This window comes from Crocuta crocuta, unplaced genomic scaffold (assembly GCF_008692635.1).
Source record: "Crocuta crocuta isolate KB4526 unplaced genomic scaffold, BGI_CrCroc_1.0 scaffold469, whole genome shotgun sequence".
NCBI lineage: Eukaryota > Metazoa > Chordata > Mammalia > Carnivora > Hyaenidae > Crocuta > Crocuta crocuta.
Window position 1 is genome coordinate 1,048,951 of NW_027531907.1, and position 20,993 is coordinate 1,069,943.

The window sequence follows — 20,993 nt, forward strand, 5'->3', positions numbered from 1 at the left end:
TCCTTTAAGTGAAATAGTTTTTCAACCACTTCTGCCTTAAGGGTCAAGTACTGATTAGGTCTTTCTAGCCACTGGGCATCAGGCAGCAAATGAGGTGAATGAAGGCCATTAGACAATAGGGCCTTGTGTGGGTATTAACAACTTACTTCAGGCTAAGCACCTAAAAGCACCTAAGGGCCAAGACGCATTTTAAATAGGGTATGTGTGTGTGTATGTGATGCTTGCACAGGACCCAAACTTTCCAAAGTATCTCTGTATGAGTAACAGCAACTCCCCAGGGACGTAGGACACAACATAGTCTATGGACTTTCACAAACAAAGAGACCAAATTGAACACAATGTCCTCTTGCATTTCACTCATTAGAAAGGATAAGCTACAAATGTTTTTATTTTTAAGGCTGGAAAGCCCTACCTAGCAGAAATAAACAGTTACTAAATATTGCACAGATTCTGCCATTTCAATCATCTAAAATCTTGCAGGTATGTATCACCTTGCAAAGTTAATTGCCAGCAGGGGATTGTGAACATCATCCAGTTCAAGATGCCTTTCAGCAATGGACTGCATCTTAATTAGGTTCTCTTTGGTAGCCTGCTGCTCAGTGAGGACCTGTGCAGTGGAATCTTCTCCATGTCGAAGACGCGACTGTACAGATTCCAGAAACAGAGTATACAAGCTTTTTCTCTCTGCATCTGATACATAAAGAAATATGTATGGTGAACTATATTCCTGTAAATAATATTAAGTAACATTAAGTAGTTTTATACTAATATAGCCTGGTATTCTTTCTGTGGCCTGTGAGAGCCTATCTCTATTTCTTTACTTCTACAGTACAGTACAACTAAGCATTTTTATATACTGTTAGACAATTGCAAAATTCATAAACATTCAAAGTATGAGCTAATTTTTTCTGAAAAGAGTAATACCCTAAGTAGGATGCTTGAAAGTTAAGTTACCACCATACTGGATAGCACTATGACACTTACAGGAATCATAATTTCACTGGGGAAAACACTTTTGACAGTGTAAGCTCATTACATTTTATTATTCAAAGAGGAAATATTCCACAAAGTGAAAATATTAAAGTAAACAAAACAATTCAAAGTAATGTAACCTTAAGGTGATCTACAAATAATTAAGGTCATACATATACCTTTCAAATCTTTTTAGTCAGTTGTTAAAACCTGAAGTATATTGTTTAAACTGTATCAAAAAAGGCCATAAATTATATCAAGATTTTCTTGAAATCTCTGATCAAGTATTGAGTCTGTATCAAGTATCAAGTCTGAACTGCTAACCAACAAATTCCTATCTGCCAGGGTTTGTATTTATGTCCTCAACAGCTAAATGCTGAATTGTATTAAGAAATGCCAGAGAATTATTTTTTAAATAACCAGTCCTAAGGAATCAAGACTAAGGAAAAAGCATGTGGAACTTATCACTGCTAGCACTGACTCTGAAACATAGTGCTAAAAGTTTCCAGTGAGGACAATCTTTTCAATTAGGAGCAGTAACAAGGTTGTAATTTCCATGAAAATAAAAGGCTTTGTTATCAAATTTTATTTCAGGATGACAAGAACGAAGATAAGAGTAATCGCCCAAATGCTGAAGGATACATGGAAAAGGAACCTGCTACCTCTGGCTGTATCCTGACATGTGATGCTCTTTGCATATTGCAGGTTCTTCAGCAGCTGCATTGACTTGCCAGCCATAATTATCTGCTTAAGGACAGGTTTGAGGAAGGACACCATGGTATGCTGCCTGCTGGAGGGTCCCTGGTCACTGCCAGAACTTGCACTAGCATTATCACTCATTTTTTCTTCATTTTCTGTCTTTTCCGATACGCTGTAGAGTGTGTAAGTTGCATACCAAAAGTCTCTGTGATTTACTGGAACATTTTTGTTTCTATAGAGATTCAAAAGAATTTTAAACTTCAACTTTTCTTCCTTAAAAGCAACAGTATATCTGTTCTAGCTCAGGAAGGTTGTCCAGACATTCCAAAACCCAATAATATTAATTATTAGTAAAATGAAGCAATCTTCAGGCAAAATGGGGCAGAGGTTTTTATCTGACTTCAATTTAATGTAGAAAAGCAGGTAAATACTCTAAATGACATAGGTAAAATTTAACTAAGGAAAAAGTTTCTTGAATTAGAATTAAACAAAATATGATTACTTTGATTCTCATTAGAGGTAGAATAAAAGTCTATTTTTTGCCATTTCCTATAAAAGTAATCTCCAGACGTCTACATTTTCCTCCCACTCAGATTCTTAACTGAACTGCTATTAACAAACAAAAACAATGGTCACTCACCACCCTCTAATAACAAGCAGAATCCCATTTTCATAAAAATTATCATGCAAGATCGATGAAAAACAATATAATAACAGACATGAGATTCAGTTAAAGCAAGCCAGCTAATTTATATAAGCACTTTGTTAACAGGGTTACCTTTTCAGAGCTGTAAGGACTTAACATTCTCCTTTCTGATGAGTTAAATGGATAGGTATCCATAAAAACCACACATCTACACAGAATGCATAACTTAAAAGTGAGTTAAGAGAGTTCTACATTGTAGTTTGTATGATTTTACTCAGAAAAATCAATTAACTGAAGGGGGAATCATCATAAGTGAATTAAGATTTTCCTTAATTCATTAAATACTATATTAAGAATGTTAAAAAAAAAAGGTAGCTAATTTGGAAAAATAAATATATTTGAAGCAAATTCTGTAATATTTTCAAATCTTTTAGCCTACTGATAATTTGTAACGGCAATTAGTTGAAGCCACTTATTATCTCCTAAATTCTCTTTTTGGGAAGCAATATGCCTTTTACCACACTAGCCAACCATAATAAACACACTATCATTTAAAAAGCATAATTTGCTAAAGAAACCTGTGAACTGACTTATTTTTGGCTGATTCCTGATTATCTTCTACAAAAATTCAATAGAACTTGTTTATGGTGAAAACACAGTTCTGTCATTGCACTGGTCTTCCTCAGTATCACCTGAATTAACAAAAGTGCATTATTTTCCTGTGAGAGTAAAAAGGTATGAGTAGCACCCCAGGTCCCCCTAGCTGTGTGTAGGACCCAACCTCTGGATGATGAACTCCCTAGCGCAGTCACATAGGTGCCCATGCACGATCCACTCATCCACAATCTGCAGATAGGGTCTTACTGTTTCCACCCAGAGAGAGAACAGCAGGGAGACCTGAGGACAGAGTATACACAGTCAGCTCTCAGAACTCCCTTGTCTCTGGTTAAAATGAAGTTTAACATTTCTGAAACACCTTTTAAAGACTAACTGGATTTCTGTTTTTTGACAAAAAGAAGTTAAAAATCCAAAACATACTCTATAAAATCTTGATGAAAACTCACCTAAATATGAGATGACCATATTGTCTATAGTCCATACCAGGACTCTCTTGAGAGTGAAAGTTAAAGAGGGACAACAGTTCTAAATAGCATAGTGCAAACTGAGGCATGCTTATCCTAGCTAAAGCATACTATTAGCAAAATGTACATTAGTAATGAGGAAATGATTTCATTCTACTATAGTTCCAAGTAGGAAAAAAGAATTGCATAGCTGAAAGAAATCAACCTATTTTATACTAAACTGCAGTATTAAGATGGTGAGAAAAGTTACATCACCAAACTAGGAAACATACCTAGTAGTATGTATATCCAAACATCTAAACAAAATGTGTATCCAACCAAACTTGCAGCTTTTTAGATTATAAACCTTTAGTTAGATAAGTATTGTTAAAATTGTGACAAAAAATATATAACATAAAAATATACTATCTTAAAGTGTACAATTCAGTAGTATATTCATATTGTGAAAACAGACCTCTGGCATGCTGCAAAATTGGAACTCTGTACCAATTAAACATCTTCTCTTTCTCTTCTCCCCAGTCCCTGACAGTGACTATTCTACTTTGTTGCTATGAATTTGACTACTCTAGATACCTTATATAATAGATTTGTACTTTTATTGGAGAAAGAGTTGCTCCAATTATCTATAATAAGTCAGCTAGGCATTTTTCACATCTTCCTTTTATGTTTTGTTCGTCCTTGCCTCATCCTTCTGGTAATCTTGGCGATTAAAGGTAAGAAGCCAGTTTCCTATAGCCTTGAATTTAGAAGCTAATTTTAAAACTCTGAAACAAATCAGGGGCACCTGGGTGGCTCAGTTGGTTAAGTGTCCAGCGTCAGTTCAGGTCATCATATCACAGTTCATGAGATGAGCCCCACGTCGGACTCTGCTGACAGCTCAGAGCCTGGAGCTTCCTTCAGATTCTGTGTCTCCCTCTCTCTGCCCCTTCCCTCCCCTTCATGGTCTCTCTTAAAAATGAACAAACATTAAAAACTTAAAAAAAAAAAAAAAAAAAAAACTCTGAAAAAAGCCAAAAACAAAAACAAAAAACCAAGGGACACCTGGATGACTCAGTCAGTTGAGCGTCCAATTCTTTATTTCAGCTCGGTCACGGTACCAGGGTCATGGAATTGAGGCGAGTGTCAGGTTTGTGTTGAGCGAGGAGCCTGCTTAAGGTTCTCTCTCCTTCCCTCTGCCACTCTCCCCTGCTCACACACACTCTCTCTCTCTTTAAAAACAAAAACAGGGGTGCCTGGGTGGTTTAGTTGGTTAAGCATCTGACTTCGGCTCAGGTCACGATCTCATGGTTTGTGGGTTCGAGCCCCGCGTCAGGCCCTGTGCTGACAGCTAGCTCAGAGCCTGGAGCCTGTTTCAGATTCTGTATCTCCTCCTCTTCTCTGACCCTCCCCTGCTCACATTGTCTCTCTCAGAAATAGATAAAACATTTTTAAAAATTAAAAAAAAAAAAACCCTCTGACCAACTGTCTGACACACCATGATTTAAGCACTATTTTTACAAAGAATTATATGACAGTCTACCCACCACACCTTTGGCGGAGCAAAATGGGAGTCATGTAACTTAGAAAGGACAAAAGTCTTACATACAGTTTGCTCAGAGGCTTCTCCAACATTGTCATATTCAAGAATGGCCTTATACAGTGTATTAAGCAGATGAGATGCCCGAACAACATTTCGAGTGTCAGGTGGAACTTCTGCTACTCCAGTACTAAATACTTTGTGGAGAACTTTGAGCTGAGCCAATCGAGGCGACAACTTGTCCACCACTATTGCAAGAGTTATTGTAGTGTCTGCAAAATATCAAGAAATCAAACTTACTAGCAACGAAGAATATCCACATTCAGAATGTAATATAAAAGCTAAGTCAACCACTTATAGAAAGATATGGCAAACTGGAGTGTAGTGGGTTTTAATCTCATTTCACAAGGAGCTAATTTCCCTAAAGAAAGAAAAAACAACTCAGAAAAAAAATAACGTATAAAGTAACTGACAGTTCAGAAAAAAAAGGAAATAAATGTGATTCTTAAACATATAGAGGCACTCAACCTCAATTCTTAACAAAATAATAAAAATTAAAACTATATTGGGCATATAAAAAACAGACTACAGTTGGTTACTGTTTTAGTGAGGGGGTGGTTACTACAAAGGGGAGCAAGAGCAAGTTTTTTCATGGGGATGGCAGAGCTCTGTATCCTGAAGATGGAAGTGGGTAAACAAATACATACATGTAATAAAGTATCACAGAACTATACACAAAGATATTACTTCTCTCCCCACAAAACAAGTCCCTGCAAAACTGGTGAAACTCATGTCAGGTCTGCAGAACAATTAAATGTTATTGTGCCAATGTCAATTTCCTAGTTTTGATAACATACCATATGCAAAGGTGAGGGAAGTTGGGTGGTGAGAATATGGGACTTCTGGCTACTATTTTTTGTAGTAGTTGAAAATAAAAGTGGCGGAGGTGAGGGGCGCCTGGGTGGCTCAGTTGGTTAAGCGTCCGACTTCGGCTCAGGTCATGATCTCATGGTTTGTGGGTTCGAGCCCCGCATCGAGCTGTGCTGTGTTGCGCTGACAGCTAGCTCAGAGCCTGGAGCCTGTTTCAGATTCTGTGTCTCCCTCTTTCTCTGACCCTCCCCTGCTCACACTGTCTCTCAGAAATAAAAACATTAAAAAAAATTTTTTTTAAGTGGTGGAGGTGAGCTGATACTGGTTACCATTTTGTACCTGTCATACTGGTGATCAAAAAGTTTGACAGCACACCATTGGTAAGAGCGTAAGGAAACAGATATTCATATACACTGCTGGCAACTGTTCTCTGTGGAAAACCATGTGGTGATGTGTATCAAAATCACACATGCTATCACATACTCTTTACCAATTCCATTAAGAATTTATTCTATACCTTGCTGCACATGTGTACAATTATTTCCATGTTTGTGTTATCACTATAGTAGTGCTGGCAACAGCAAAAGATCAGAAATAGCCTAAATATTCATCAAAAGAGGACTGGTTGGGGGGTGCCTGGGTAGCTCAGTTGGTTGAGGGTCCAGCTCTTGATAATGGCCTACGTTATGATCCCAGAGTCATGGAATCGAGCCCCATGTCAGGCTCCACACCGAGCACGGAGCTTGCTTGGGATTCTCTCTTTCTCCCTCTTTCCCTCTTCCCGCCGCTCACGTTCTCTCTCTCAAAAATAAAAAAGTCCACAACAAACAAAAGGCGATTGGTCTATAATACATTCATATATCTTTATAAAAAAGAATTTGTAGAAAAGAATGAGACTCGGCTCTTTACATTTTTGTATGATATAATCCTCAAAATTTAAATTAGAAAATAATTTGAAGAGAGTAGTTAACAGACGACTAGGTATGTATATATGAATATGCATTGCTTGCATATGTTTAAATTATTTCTGGAAGGATGCATAAGAAACTCATCACTTGGTTGCCTCTGGGGAGTGGAACTGAGTACTTGACTAGAGAAATAGCACAAGAATAATAATTTTTATGGTAAATTTTCTGTAGTATTTGGATTTTTAGGGAATGGAATGGCTTAAAATACAATTTTAAAATGATTTAAAAATAATCATGATTATTACTTACTTGCCATGGAATTTTCAAACCTTTTATCAATTAATAACCTAGACGGCATTCAAAATATGACTTATGTGTCTTACAAGTAGAAGGGAGGGATATTTAAATACCATTACTGATGATGTACTTCTCAATGTCTGTAAGTTCCTTTTTGAAACTAATGAAGTATTTATACAGGGCCCACATGAATGCCTGGTATGTCCGAAAGGGAGCTTCAGTCAACTTCTTGGGAAAAGAACCATTTCCAGGTAACATGCTTTCAGAGCTGTGCCCCATGACTTCATCGATGAATTCCTGGAGTCGAAACACAACTTGGCCATATGCTGCTATTTGTTCTAGCACTGATCGTAAACAGCTCTACAACAGAAGCAAACCACAAACATTCAAATTCATATTCCTTCACTAAAATATTTATTTTGTGACTATTTTATACTTAGTAGAAAACAAAATGAATATTTAGTTTTCTACTCAAAGGAAGTAATATAAGCACTAATTTCTACAGAATATAGAACTGTGGCTTATACTTTTTAAAAATACCTATAAGGTAAATAAATGTGCTACAAATTTATAGCTTCCCAATATAGAACTGACAAAAAGCAGAAAACGTAAATTGAAACTAAATGTGAATATAACAAACAATATTAAAGAATTCTCTAGCACTATAAAGATACGCAACTTAATTTTGCCTTTTGGACCTTAAGTACATTTGATAAACTAATTTTAAAATTGCAAAATGCTCTAAAGTTATATAACCACAGTTTACATACATCCTTTTATTTAATTTTAATCAGAATAAATATGAATAACTTACATGTGTCAAATGAGTTACTATAATACTGTTTCTCACAGTTACCTTCCCATCTATCAACTGATATATAAAGAGCTTTTTTACCCCTGAAAGTAACCTGAAATGAAATAAAAAAGATGAGTGTACTTTAAGTCTACAAGAATGTTCATCAGTAGTAATGCCTAAGAAATTTTAACAAAAGATTCAAAACTGGGTGTTCGGGGCATAGTGGTCAGATAGTTAGAAAGCAGAAGACATCAATCTTTTTACCTGATTAAATTAAGACTTAAGGTATTTCAATATCATCTTACAGAGAAGTTGAAATAATGTTGTCAAGCCTTTCTTCCTCTATGTAATGGCCCAAACAGATCTTCCCCTTTTTATGAATGTCAATATTATACTTTCTGTTAGAGAGGACCATGACCTAGAAATCTCAGAGATATCAGCACTACATGTTGCATTTCTCATTTTCATTTTTGTGTGAACACATTCTAAATTCTTAGATTCCTGGTTTCCAGGTATAGGATACAGGCTCTCACTGATAAACGCTTGCCTATTAAGAGCAGTTAGCAAACCAGGAACCTGACTTTGAACTCAGATATTTAAAAAGTAATGGTTTAATATAACTAAATCATGTACTAAATTATTAAAAACGGTAAAGAAGTAAACATACCAAATTCTCATAATCTCCACAATCAAATCTGAAATAACGAGTATCCTGAGTCCCCCAAGCTACCTGTAGGTGAGCACTAAAAACAGTTTTGGGTTAAACCCAAGGGCCTATACTTTAGAATGCATGTGAAGAAACTGTGAATACTTTTCCTTATAAACTAAAATTCTGCTTCTCATAAATAAAATCTCCTATACTAATACTTAGGTTAACAGGTCTTACCATAAGGTTTCCCGAATAACCTGTGTCTCAGTAACAAAAACTCTGTCATCGGGAACATATAACGGGTCACTGCTATACAAGTGTTGGTCCCTATTAGACAGTAAACAACAAATGTCAATGAAAAGGTTTCTCATGAAGTTAAAATTACATGCGTTAAGGAATATATGCATTTAGGCGCCACTGGGTGGCTCAGTCGGTTAAGTGTCTGACTCTTGACATCTGTGCTGACAGTGTAGACCCTGCTCGGGATTCTCTCTCCCTCTCTAGTCCCCCCTCCTCCCCAGTTTGTGTGTCTTTTCTCCCTCAAAATAAATAAATATTAAAAATATACATAAGCATTTAGGGGTAATTTAACAAGTAATTAATATGCAAATAAACATAACAACATGCTTTAAATGCCCTCCCATCCTTATTTCTACATGTCAACTGTAATACTCTGAGAAGTACTTTCAGAACAATTCCAATTATTATATTTATTGCTGATTTAGCCAAATGTTTAAAACTATGTATTGTTTTGGGCAAATAGTAATTGTAATTTTGCAATAAGTGCATTAAAACAGAAATCAATAAATGGCCTAGTTTATACCAATCTACTTGCTTCGAAAATAACAAGTCCAAAGACAGATTATAATTAAATAAGTAATCTCATTTTAAAAATAATTAAATAATTTAAAACTATGTTCAATTAGAATTATTAAAAAAATAACAAGTTTAAATTTCAGGGAAGTATTTGATTTAAACTATAAATCTAAAGCGTATTTGAAACATCAAAGTTTCTTCTATTAACACATTAAATGAAAAGCTTAGCTTCTTACCAGACAGCGGCTAAATTGGAGTGTAAATGTAAACTATGAGGAAATCTTGAGGATCTGACTGTCCAGTACTGATGAACCACATGCTGCTCCAGCCAGCTTCGGCCATCTGGCTCATCTACTGGAAGGTTATTAGTAAGTTATGAGTACTATCAAAGAAACACTTGATCAACTATGTCATAATTTTGGACTTAGGACCTTGTTCAAACATTCAATTGAAAAAGGCTCTTTAGAATATACATATAAGAACATATATACAAAATTTAATTAAGTATCACTGGCTATAAAATATTCAATTTTAAATAACCCCATGTAATCATGAAAGAAATTGAAATGGTAACCAAAGATGTTCTCAAGAACCCCCAAGGCCTCAGGACTGGTGCTAAGCTTTAAAGAATTAGATATCTGGGGCACCTGGGTGGCTCAGTCGATTAAGCATCCAACTCTTGGTTTCGGATCAGGTCATGATCTCTTATAGTTCATGAGTTTACAGCCCCTAGGTTCTGTGCTGTCAATGCGGAGGCTGCCTGATTGTCCTTCTCCCTCTTTATCTGCCCGTCCTTCACTCCCTTTCAGAATAAAGAAATAAAACTTAAAAAAAAAAAAAAAAAGAACTGGATATCTTATTTGGGTTATAAAGCTAATATAACCTTGCTTCTAAAACCAGATAAAGACATAAAGTTCATCAAAGAATAAAAACTAAGAATCCTAAATTAAAGAAATAGCTAACCCAGAGTTATGTGGTTGGCTTAGGTGGTAGGGCATGCAACTCTTGATCTCAGGGTCTTTAGTTTGAGCACCATGTTGGGTGTAGAGCTTATTTAAAAAAAAAAAAAAAGTAGTAAAAAATAACAGAATCATCATGAGATGATTTCAGGAATTCAAGGATGACTCACTAACATAAAATCATATTTAATGGAGGAATTTCAGGTGCAACCCTTGTAGCCTGAGACCCACTCCAGGAAACCTGTTCTCATTGCCGATGCTTGGTCTGCAAACTAGAGGACTGGCCAGAACAGACACCATTAATGTGTCGCAAAGAAAATACCAGATACAGGAATGGACACGAGACAAAATTATCAATATCTGCAGATGATAATGGTCCTCTATATAAAAAAACAAATGGGGGGGCCCTAGATGGCTTATTGGAGCTTGCAATTCTTTTTCTTGGGGTCAAGAGTTCAAGCCCCATGTTTGGTGTAGAGCTTACGTTAAAGAAAGAAAAACCTAATGGGGAGGGAGGTCCAAGATGATGGTGTAGGAAGACTCTGAATTCCCCTCCACCCATCCACATACCAAATCTATATCTACATATGGAGCAAAAATTTTGCCTGAAGAACTGAGTGCTGACTGAACAGTTTCTGCACAACAAAAGACAGAGATACCACAGAGAGGGGTAGAAAAGACAGAAACCTGGTAATGATGGGAACCTGACTCCCAATGCTGTGAAATGCAGTGGCGAGGGACAGTACTGAGGGACCAGAAGATTTGCCCACCCTAGGACAGAGGAAAAAACTACAGATTAAAGAGCAACTAGACTAGAATTGAAGGAAACCCATTCACTACCCTAGAGTGTCTACCAAATGGAGGAATAGCTAGAGCTGTCTCAGAGTTGTCAGAGGTGCTGGTGAACACCATTGTTTATGATTCTCTTCAACCTTGATAGTACAGAGGGGAGCAGGGTCTGGACACTCTAGGCGGCCTGCTGCCTTGGTGAGTCCTGGCCCCCTAGCCAACACTAGCTCCAGTTACATACCAAAGATGGCACCTCTGCCTATAACCATCCCAGCTCCAGCCCTCCCAACAAGGCTACCCCAGTGTAGCAGGTAATGGAACACCCTTAGCCTGTACTGACTACAGCTTCAGCATTCTTGCCAAAATGGCCCTGATGTGGAGTACCCTGGGGACACCCTGGCCTGTGCCTACTCCAGCCCCAGCTGTTCTGACAGGGCACCCCCTGCATGAAGAAGCCAGCTTTGTGGCTGTTCCACTGGCCCATCAGGGTGCCCGTTGCACAGAGTGCCCCTGGATCTTCAGCTTCCACCTGCTAAACTCAGCCAGCCAGCCTAAGTTTCCAGGCATACAGTCTATGCAGGGGATGTTCTTATACATGGCCATAACTTCAAGACTGGAAGATGTTGATGTTCCACCTGATTCATAAAAATAAACACAGAAAGTGAAACACAATGAGAAGACAGGAATATGCTCCAATGAAATAATAAAACAACTTTTGAACTAAGTGAAACAGAAATGTAATCTAACTGATAGAGTTGAAAATAATAATCATAGAGATCCTCACTAGACTTGAGAAAAGAGTGAATGAACAAAGGGATGGAAAATATAAAAAAGAACCAGAGCTGAAGAATATAATGAGTGAAATGAAATAAACACTAGAAGGAATCAATAGTAGATTAGAGGATGTATGAGAATGGAGCAGCTATCTAGAAGATAGAATAATGGAAACCAAAATAACGGAACAGCAAAAATAAAAAAAGAATTAAAAAAAAAAAAAACAATAACAAGGGTAGGTTAAACCTCTGAGACAGCAATAAGCACACTAACATTTACATCATAAAGATCCAAGGAGGAGAAGATAGAAAAGGGCAAAAAAATTATCTGAACTATAATAGCTGAAAACTTCCTTAACAAGGGGAAAGAAATGGACATCCAGGTCCAAGGAAGTACAGAGAGCCCGAAAAAAGATGAACCAAGGAGGTTCACATCAAAACACTTAACAAATAAAAATGTCAAAAATTAAAGATAAAGAGAGAGACTTAAAAGCAGCAAGAGAAAAAGCAACTAGTTTTGTACAAGGGAACTTCCATAAGGCTACTGGCTAACTTTTCAGCAGAAACTTTGCAGGGGGAGTGGCATGATATATTGAAAGTGCTGAAAGAAAAAAACCTACAACCAAGAATACTCTACCCAGCAAGATTGTTATTCAGAATTTATGGAGAGATATTTAAAAAAACGGCTAAACGAGTTCATCATCACTAACCTGGACTATAAGAAATGTTAAAGGGATTTCTTTAAGCAGAAAAGAAAAGGCTATGAGTGAAAAGAATTATGAAAGGAAAAAATTTTACTGGTCAACACATAATAAAGTTGGCAGATCCATTAACTATAAACCTAGTATGAAAGTTTAAAAGACAACAGTAGTAAAGTTAATTAAAACTAAAAAATTAGTTAAGTACTCACTAAAAGATGTAAAATATGACATCATATTTTACATAGAATTTATACATAGAATGTGGGCAGGTAGACTAAAAATGTGCCTTTCAAATTTGTTATATATCTGGGATGATATATGTGAACCTCAAAGCCACCCAAAACCAAAAACATATAGAAGATACACAAAAAAGAGAAAAGAATATGAGCATAGAAATAAAAAAGTCATCAATCATGATGGAAAAGAGCAAGAGAAGAAAAGAACAGGAAAGAACCACAAACAGAAAACAATTACCAAAAGGCAATACATACATACCTATCAATAATTACTTCAAGTGTAAATGGACCCAATGCTCCAATCAAAAGACAAAGAGTGACTGAATGGATAAAAAAGGTAAGTCCATCTATATGCTACCTACAAGAGACTCACTTCAGACCCAAAGACACATACAGCCTACTGAAAGTGAGGATGTAAAAAGATATTCCACACAAATATTAGCTCCCTGCCCCCACCCCGACTCCCCAAAACCTGGTGCAGCAATACTTACATAAGAGAAAACAGACTTACAGTAGCTTTGAACCACACAACAAATCAGATGAACTTAATAGATGCATACAGAATATTTCATCCCAAATCAGCAGAATATGTGTACATTTTGAGAGTACATGGAACATTCTCCAGGAGAGATCACGTTAGGCCACAAAAGAAGTCTCAATTAATTTAAGATGAAAATCAGATCATTTATGTTTTCTTGAGCACAATGGTATGAAACTAAAAATCAATTATAAGAAAACAACTGGAAAAAAATCCAAAAACACAGGCAAGCTGAACAAAATGATATCAAACAAACAATAGGTCAATGAAGAAATCAAGGAGAAAATTTTAAAATATATGCAGAAAAGAAAAATGGTAACGTAAGATTTGAAAATCTGGTCATAAAGCCAGTTCTATGAGGTAAGTTTATAGTGATAGAGGCTTTTCTCAAGAAACAAAAGCCTCAAATAAGCCATCTAATCTTATACCCAAAGGAATTAAAAAAACAAGAACAAACAAAACCCAAAGTTAGTAGAAAGAAGTAACTCAAAATAGAACAGAAATAAGTGAAATAGAGATAAAAAAGTAGAAGAGATCAATGAAATTAAGAGCTGATTTTTGAAAAGATAAAAAAATAGAAAACCTTTTTTGATGAGTCTTTAGACAGACTCATCAAAAAAAAAGGAGAGGATTCAAAATAACAAAATCAGAAATGAAAGAGGAGAAGTTACAACCAATAGCGTAGAAACACAAAGAATTTTGTAAGAGACTACTTTGGAAAACTATATGCCACCAACTGGACAACCTAGAAGAAATGGGTAAATTTCTAGAAACATACAAAATTCTAACCCTGAATAAGGAAGTAGTAGAAAATCTGAACAGACTTAATCACTAGTAACAAAATTGAATCAGTAATCAGAAAACTCCCAATAAACAGAGGTCTAGGACCAGATGACTTCCCAAGTAAATTTTACCAAATTATTAAAAAAGAGTTAATAACTGTTCTTCTCAAACTATTTTAAAATAGAAAAAAAAAATTCCAAATTCATTCCATTAGGCCAGCATTTATCCTGAAACCAAAACCAGATAAAGACATCACAAAAAATTTTACAGGCCAATATCCCTGATGAACATAGATGCAAAAATCCTCAACAAATATTAGCAAACTGAATTCAACATACATTAAGAGGATCACCAACCATGATGATCAACCACAATTTTGCCTAGAAATGCAAGGATGGATCAATATTAGCAAATCAATCCACATGATAGAACCACATTAACAAAATGAAGGATAAAATTTCACCTCAGTTGAAGCATAAAAAGCATTTGAAAAAATTCAACATCCATTCATGACAAAAACTCTCAGCAAAGTGGGTTTGGAGGAAATATACCTCAACATAATAAAGGCCAGATATAAAAAACCCCACAGGTAACATCATACTCAATGATGAAAAACTGAAAGCTCTCCTCTAAGCTCAGAAGAGAAATAACTATCTTACCACTTTTATTCAGCATAATACTGGAAGTCCTAGCCATCGCAAACAGATAAGAGAAAAGAACTAAAAAGCATCCAAATTGGTAAGAAAGAAGTAAAACTGTCACTATTTGCAGATGATATGATACTATATATTGAAAACCCTAAAGGCTTCACCAAACCCTATCAGAACTAATAAATGAATTCAGTTACATTATAGGATACAGAATTAATGTAAGGAAAACTGTGGGTGCTTGGGTAGCTCAGCTGGATAAGTATTCAACTTCAGCTCAGGTCATGATCTCACAGTTCGTGGGTTTGAGCCCCACATTGGGCTCTGTGCTGACAGCTCAGAGCCTGGATCCTGCTTCTGATTCTGTGTATCCCTCTCTCTCTCTGCCTCTCTCCCACTCATTCTCTGTCTCTCTCTCTCTAAAAAATAAAAACATTAAAAACTTTTTTTAATATAAGGAAAACTGTTGTGTTTCTATACACTAACAATAAAGTAGCAGAAAAAGAAATTAAGGAAAAAAATCCCATTTATAATCACACCAAAAATAATAAAATACATAGGAATAAAACTAACCAAAGAGGTGAAAGACCTGTACTCTGAAAACTATAAGACACTGATGAAAGAAATCGAAGACAATACAAATAAATAGAAACACATACCCTGCTTATGGATTGGAAGAATATTGTTTAAATGTCCATAAAGCCATCCAAAGCAGGCTACAAATTCAAGGCTATCTCTTTCAAAATATGAAGAGTACTTTTCACAGAATTAGAGCAAACAATCCTAAAATTTGTACAGAACCACAAAATTCCCCCCATAGCCAAAATAACCTTGAGAAAGAACAAAGCTGGAGATATCACAATCCCAGTTATCAAACTATACTACAAAGTTACAGTAATCAAAACAATATGGTATGGACACAAAAACATATAGATCAATGGAACAGAATTGAGAGACCAGAAATAAATCCATGTTTATATGCCCAATTACTCTATGACAAAGGAGGCAAGAATATACAAAGGGGAAAAGACAGTGTCTTCTAAAAATGGTGTTGAAAAACTTGGACAGCTACATGAAAAATAATGAAACTAGATGACTATGTTATGCCATATACAAAGATAAACTCAAAATAAACTCAACATGGATTAAAGATCTACTGGAAGACCCGAAACTACAAATATCCTAAAACCAAAAACAACAAAAAACAGGAAGTAATCTCTTGGACATCAACATTAGCAATATTTTTCTAGATATGTTTCCTAAGGCAAAGGAAACAGAAGCAAAAATAAAGTATTGGGACTACATCAAAATAAAAAGGTTTTGCACAGAAAGGAAACCAACAAAATGAAAAGGCAACCTACTGAATGGGAGAAGATATGTGCAAATGATATATCCAACAAATAGTTAACATCCAAAATATATAAAAAGCTTATACAACCCAACACCAAAAACCCCCAATACTCTGATTAAAAAATGGGCAGAGGTCCTGAAAGATAGTTCTCCAAAGAAGATGTACAGATAGCAAACAGACACATATAAGAAGATGCTCAGCATTACTATCAAGGAAATGAAAATGAAAACCACAATGAGATATAATCTTACATTATCCAGGATGGCTAGTATCAAAAAGACAAGAACTAACAACAAGAAGTTTTGAGAAGGATGGGGAATAAAGGGAACCCTTGTGTACTCCTGGTGGGAAAATAAATTGGTGTGACCACTGTAGAAAATGGTACAGAATTTCCTAAAAAATTAAAATCAAAATATTTAACCAAAGAAAATGAAAACACTAAATTGAGAAAATACATGCACCTTTGTTTATTACAGCATTATTTTATTCTGCAACAAAAAAATAATGAAATCTTGTTATTCACGACAACATGGGTAGACCTAGAGGGTATTATGCTAAATGAAAGTCAGAGAAAGTCAAATATATTATTTCACTTATATGTGGAATCTAAAAAACAAAACAAATAGAAGACGACTTGTAAATACAGAGAACTAACTAGTGTTTGCCAGAAGGAAGAGGGATGGGGGATGGGTGGAACTAGTGAGGGGGATTTAGAGGTACAAACTTCCAGTCATAAAATAAGTTACAGGGATGAAGAGTACAGCATAGGTAATACAGTCAATAATACTGTAATAACTTTACATAGTGACAGATAGTAGCTACACTTAAGGGTGGTGAGCATTTTATAATGTATACAATGTCAAGTCACTATGCTGTACACCAGAAACTAATATGATATTGTGCCATTATACTTGAACTAAAAAAAAAATCAAAAGAAAGAAAAAAGACTGAATGAAGAGCAAGGCAACCTCCAATTGTGGTTTGCCTGTTTCAAAAATCTTGTAACTCAAGCTACATTTTTGTGTACATATCTTTGCTTATGCTGGTAAATGTGTTCAGAAACTTTTGTTAATGGTTTTTGTCACCTCCAATAAGGCAAATAATTATCTATCCAAATCCATTTTTTAATGTATCACTTTGTATTTCGTTTGCTTTCTGTGAAACTGAATTTTGTTGCAAAAACATTTAAATCCTACCAAAACCCAGTGACTTTTAACAGATACTCCTACAAAAAATAAATTTTCAATGAATCAAAAATTGAATGTAGAGGCATTAAATGTGAATCAGTTTTAATAAGAGTTCAACCAAAAATCATAAAAAATGATTAACATATCAAAATGCTCTTTTGATAACCACACTTCTTTCAAAAATATCTAAAATCATTTCGTTAAATGATCTAACAGTTCTGGGATCTCAAGTAGGATTCCAATTCATAAATATTTATCTCAATGTTTTCCAAAGTGAGATCTATGACCCATTTCAGAATCGCCTGGAACGCTAACCTACTAAAAATCAGACTCCTTGCGTTAGGTGCCCTATAATCAGTATTTTTAAACATCTTTTGCATAATAGTTTCGGAAATAATTATTTTCAAGATCACAAATATAAATTCTAAGTTGATGTGACTCTAGTGAACCTTTCCTGCCACTCTCGGACAAAGTTGTTCCATCCTTTAGGTTCTCTAAAGCATTATACTCCATTTATAGCACTTATCACATTGAATCACAATTTATCTGTTAACAATATAGTTTCCCACACTATACTGTGAGTTCTTCATAGGAAGGAATAGTGTTTATTTTTTTTATTTTTAGCCCAACAATATATGATGAACAGCAAGAGCTCAACGAATTTAGTTAAATGCACATATGAAACATCACAGTTCTAGTGTTTTTTGATTTTTTGTTTTTTTTTTTTTGAGAGAGAATGTGAGCAGGGGACGGTCAGAGTGAGAGGGAGACACAGAATCCGAAACAGGCTCCAGGCTCTGTGCCAGCAGTCAGCACAGAGCCTGATGCAGGGTTCGAACCCATGGACCATGAGATCATGACCTGAGCTGAAGTCAGACGCCCAACCGACTGAGCCACCCAGGCACTCCGAAACATTACAGTTCTAAAAAGAGCATGTGACTTTCACTTGTGCCCAGGATGAAAATCCTTATTCCCAATACCAAATACTATAAAATTAGCATCAATTAATCTGTCCAATATTCAGTTAAAATTTGGGGGTGGGGGTGGGAACAGTATATTTTTAAATTCCGGGAACACCTTTAAAACCCCAGCTTTGGGGAGCCTGGGTTGTTCAGTTGGTTAAGCGTCCAACTTCAGCTCAGGTTATGATCTCACAGTTCGTAGGTTCGAGCCCCGCGTCGGGCTCTGTGCTGACAGCTAACTCAGAGCATGAAGCCTGCTTCAGATTTTGTATTTCCCTCTGTCTCTGACCCTCCCCTGCTCATGCTGTCTCTCTCTCTCAGAAATAAATAAAACATGAAAAAATAAATAAACATAAAAAAAAAGATAAAAAGCTTCTTAGTCTTGCCCCTTCTGTGAAGTGCCCATTGATATCCCTGTTGTTTTCTTTTGGGTTTCATATCTTTCCTTTCCAACCCTACCCTTCAGGGTCCTTTGTATGTCTAGGTACTAATTCCTAGGTTTTAACATTGCAGTTGTCTAGTCACCTTATAATGTTTTTAATGGGATACTTCAAACAGAATCGGTGATTCATTTTTTCTATTTTCTCTACTTTGTTGTACTCAGATCTGTAAATCATTCATGAAGTGGTTAGCACTTGGGCCTGACATGGCGCTTGAACCCACAAACTGTGAGATCATGACCTGAGCTGAAGTCAGATGCTTAACTGACTGAGCCACCCAGGTGATCCAAGGAGCTTTTTATCTTGATGAGGTCCCAATATTTCATTTTTGCTTTTGTTTCTCTTGCCTTTGGAGACATGTCAAGAAAGAAGCTGCTGCAGCTGAAGTCAAAGATGTTGTTTGTTGCCTGTTCTCTAGTAGAATTTGATGGCTTTCTGTCTTACACTCTGAGTTTAATTTTGTGTATGGTGCAAGAAAGTGGTCCAGGTTCATTCTTCTGCATGTCACTGTCCAGCCTTCTCAAACCCATTTGCTGAAGAGACTTTTTTCTATTGGATATTCTTTTCTGCTTTGTCATTAGTTAGCCATACCCTTGAGGTACCAATTTCTGGGTACCATTTCTGGGTTCTTTAATCTGTTCCATTTGTCTGTGTGTCTGTTTTTGTGCCAGTACCACCCTGTCTTGATGATTACAGCTTTGTAATCTAGTTTGTAGTCCAGAATTGTGATGTCTCCAGCTTTGGTTTTCTTTTTCAAGTTTGCTTTGGCTATTCAAGGTCTTTTCTGGTTCTAAGCAAATTTTAGAATTTGTTTGTTCTAGCTTATATCAAACTCAACACCCAAAAAACAAATAATCCATTTAAGAAATGGGTGAAAGACATGAATAGACACTTTTCCAAAAAAATCATCCACAAAGCTAACAGACACATGAAATGATGCTCCACATCACTCATCATCAGAAAAATACAAACCAAAACCACAATAATGTATTACCTCGCACCTGTCAGAATGGCTAAAATTTAACACTTAGGAAACAACAGATGTTGGCAAGGATGCAGAGAAAGGGGATTTTATTTTTTTCTGCATTACTGGTAGGAATGTAAACTGGTGCAGCCACTCTGGAAAACAGTATGGAGGTTTCTCAAAAAATTAAAAATAGAACTACCCTATAACCCAGCAATTGCACTACTAGGAATTTATCCAAAGGATAGAAAAATGCCTATCTGAAGGGGTACACATACCCCAATATTTATAGCCACACTACTGACAACAGTCAAATTATGAAAAGAACCCAAATGCCCATCAACTGATGAATGGATAAAGAAGATGTATGTGAGTGCACACACACACACACACACACACACACACACACACAATTACTCGGCAATCAAAAAGAATAAAATCTGTCATTTGCAACAACATGGATAGAACTAGAGTATATTATGCTAAGCAAAAATAAGATAAAAATACAGGAAGACAAACCGTAAGAGACTCTTAAATATAGAGAACAAATTGAGGGTTGCTGGAGGGGCAGCAGTTGGGGGGATGGACTAAATGGGAGATGGACATTAGGGAGGGCACTTGGAATGAGCACTGGCTGTTGTACGTAATTGATGGAATACTAAATTCTACTCCTGAAATCATTATTACACTATATTACACTATATGTTAACTAACTTGGATTAAAAAAAAAAAAAAAGACTGAAGGAGCTAAGGAGCCACAAGTACTTATTCTGAGCAGTCAAATGCTAATGAAAACAAAAGCACCCCAATCACAGGGGTGGATCTTATCAAGTAGGGAGGAGATGGTAGGTCAGGTAATGGCATGGCACTAAGTAGAGGGGGCAAAGGCAGGTCAAGACAGTCCACAGGAAACTGATAATAGAAATGTGGTATTTCAAACTGCAGAAACCTATGTACCAGTTAGGAGCAACAAAAGAGTTCAGCAGTGACATGGACAGATTTAAAACAGAGATAAATGAAAAGAGGAATAGAACAAAGTTTTGCACATGGGATAATACCAGTACATAATTTCAAAACAGAATGTACCAATCAACAGAATATATTTTATAAGAACCCAACATATAGGAGAACACAGGTAGCAAATACATTAGAACAGTGCCTATAACTGGGCTGGCAGAAAAAGGGAAAGGGGGATGAGAATCAGAAATAGCAAAAGAGAAGATATAAACCAAACTAGAAGTTCCTCCATGGACTAGTGATGATGATGTGCCCTGATAAAGGTCCAATACACAAATTAAAAAGAAAAAATAAGCCGGAAAATCATTAGGATGCTAAATCGGCTTTAACCACTTTGTCCATGTGGCAAGATTTAACAAAGTGAACAAAGTCTGATTACATATCCCAAGCTTCTG

The 20,993-nt window shown here is 36.1% G+C and overlaps 1 protein-coding gene across 2 annotated transcripts in view; it reads right to left on the bottom strand.

The window, feature by feature from the left end:
- The window catches only part of TUBGCP5 (tubulin gamma complex component 5), a 57,826-nt gene that overhangs the window by 14,672 nt on the left and 22,161 nt on the right, over positions 1 to 20,993 (bottom strand). Inside the window, exons 7-14 of one of the 2 annotated variants that reach the window (XM_077774610.1) lie at positions 9,488 to 9,602; positions 8,673 to 8,762; positions 7,805 to 7,898; positions 7,104 to 7,350; positions 4,985 to 5,187; positions 3,099 to 3,214; positions 1,635 to 1,903; positions 492 to 690 (exon numbers count right to left, since the gene is read on the bottom strand). In XM_077774610.1, coding sequence (XP_077630736.1) covers positions 492 to 690; positions 1,635 to 1,903; positions 3,099 to 3,214; positions 4,985 to 5,187; positions 7,104 to 7,350; positions 7,805 to 7,898; positions 8,673 to 8,762; positions 9,488 to 9,602 — 1,333 coding nt within the window. Of the gene's footprint in view, positions 1 to 491; positions 691 to 1,634; positions 1,904 to 3,098; positions 3,215 to 4,984; positions 5,188 to 7,103; positions 7,351 to 7,804; positions 7,899 to 8,672; positions 8,763 to 9,487; positions 9,606 to 20,993 lie in introns of both variants that reach the window. The other variant, XM_077774611.1, reaches the window with a different exon arrangement.